General features: G+C 42.0%; 1 protein-coding gene across 1 annotated transcript in view; it reads left to right on the top strand.

The window, feature by feature from the left end:
* Positions 1-1,039: 1,039 nt before the first annotated feature.
* Positions 1,040-1,553, top strand: part of LOC141646033 (uncharacterized) — a 2,548-nt gene continuing 2,034 nt past the window's right edge. The window contains exon 1 of the mRNA XM_074454135.1: positions 1,040-1,285. Within this exon, the coding sequence (XP_074310236.1) occupies positions 1,040-1,285 (246 nt within the window). The remainder of the gene's footprint in view (positions 1,286-1,553) is intronic.

Here is a 1,553-nt window from a genome sequence, read left to right on the forward strand (position 1 = left end):
GTAAGATGGCAAGCAAAATTGGGAGTCCAATGTTTGCTGATATGCCTACTAGTTGCAAAGAAAAGCTATCTTTTGCTAGAGTCATGGTGGAAGTTGATATCTCTTCCTCCTTTCCTGATTGCATTAGTCTTAATATACCCTTTGGTCCTTCTGAGCATCGCATTGATTATGATTGGCTGCCTCATTATTGCTCTAAATGTGGAAAAATGGGACACAAAGCACCCTCTTCTTAACGGAACAAACCAAAAGATCCAAGACATGCCCCGGTCTAGAAAAAGATATACAGGCCTATATCAAAACCTACTAATACAACTGTTGTTCCTTTCATGTTAGGTGGTAGCTCTGTAGAGAAAACTATGATGCATACTCCTTCTGGCAAGGCCATTACCCCTTCCAGAAGGGTATCTCCAGAGTCTAAAACTACAGTAATGCACTCAGAATGCAGCAAGAAGGGAGAGGGAGATAGGACTCAAATAGCATTGAAGAGAGGCCCATCTCCTAGTTCTCCCAAATTTGACCAACTGAACATTCAAAACCGGTTCTCCCCCTTAGAAGAGGGGACCACTGTGGAAATCCCAACTGAATCTGCAATTGTAACTCCTACTGATTTTCAAATAGTAGAATCTACCCCTTGTGTGCTAGGTGGTACTTCAGTGGAAGGAGTAGAGCATGCTGCTCAGATGATCCAGGGGACTGGCTCTGGCTTTTCCTCCCCTGGGAAACTGACTGTTGCTTCTACTAACTCTGCTGCAATGCATCAAGAATGCACCAAGGAGGGTCAGGTGGATGAGGCTCAAATAGCCTTGAAGAGAGACTCTCCACCTACATCTTGTGATCCCCTCATTGCAGAAGTCATTATACCTGATCTGGCTAATACTGAGGAATCCCAACTTATCCTTAAAATAAAAAAAGAGCTTGCTACTGCTCTGATAGGGGAACATAAACCACTTGATAGTACCCATGAAGCTTTCCTCTTGGAACATTAGGGGGGAATGACCCCCTAAAATATCAGAAAGTTCTAAGATTCCTGAGGCAACATATGGTGGATATTTTAGGGGTCCTTGAAACAAGGATTAAGCAAGGAAAAGCAAAGAAAATTATTCAATCAAAATTTAAAGATTTTCAAGTAGTGTGCAATTACTCAGCTCATGTAAATGGAAGAATCTGGCTTATATGGAAAGCTGCTAGTATGACTGTCATTCCTCTCATTATTCATGATCAATTTATCCACTGTGAAGTTACTCACCATGCCACTTGCCAAAATTTCCAACTGACAATGGTATATGTAAGTAATAATGCTAGGAAGAGGGATGATCTTTGGGCCCAGCTGCTGAACATTAGCTCCTCAGTTAATGCTTGGCTGCTACTAGGAGATTCAATGTAGTCAGAGATGTGAGTGAAAGGGTTAGCAATACCCGTGCCACTCTTGCTGATATTATGTATTTTAACTCCTGTCTGTTGCAATGTGGAGTAGATGATATCAAGGGCTCTGGCTGTGATATGACATAGACAAATAAGCAGGATATTGAGACCCTTGTCTGGTCCAAACTAGA

Source organism: Silene latifolia, chromosome 1, assembly GCF_048544455.1.
Source record: "Silene latifolia isolate original U9 population chromosome 1, ASM4854445v1, whole genome shotgun sequence".
NCBI lineage: Eukaryota > Viridiplantae > Streptophyta > Magnoliopsida > Caryophyllales > Caryophyllaceae > Silene > Silene latifolia.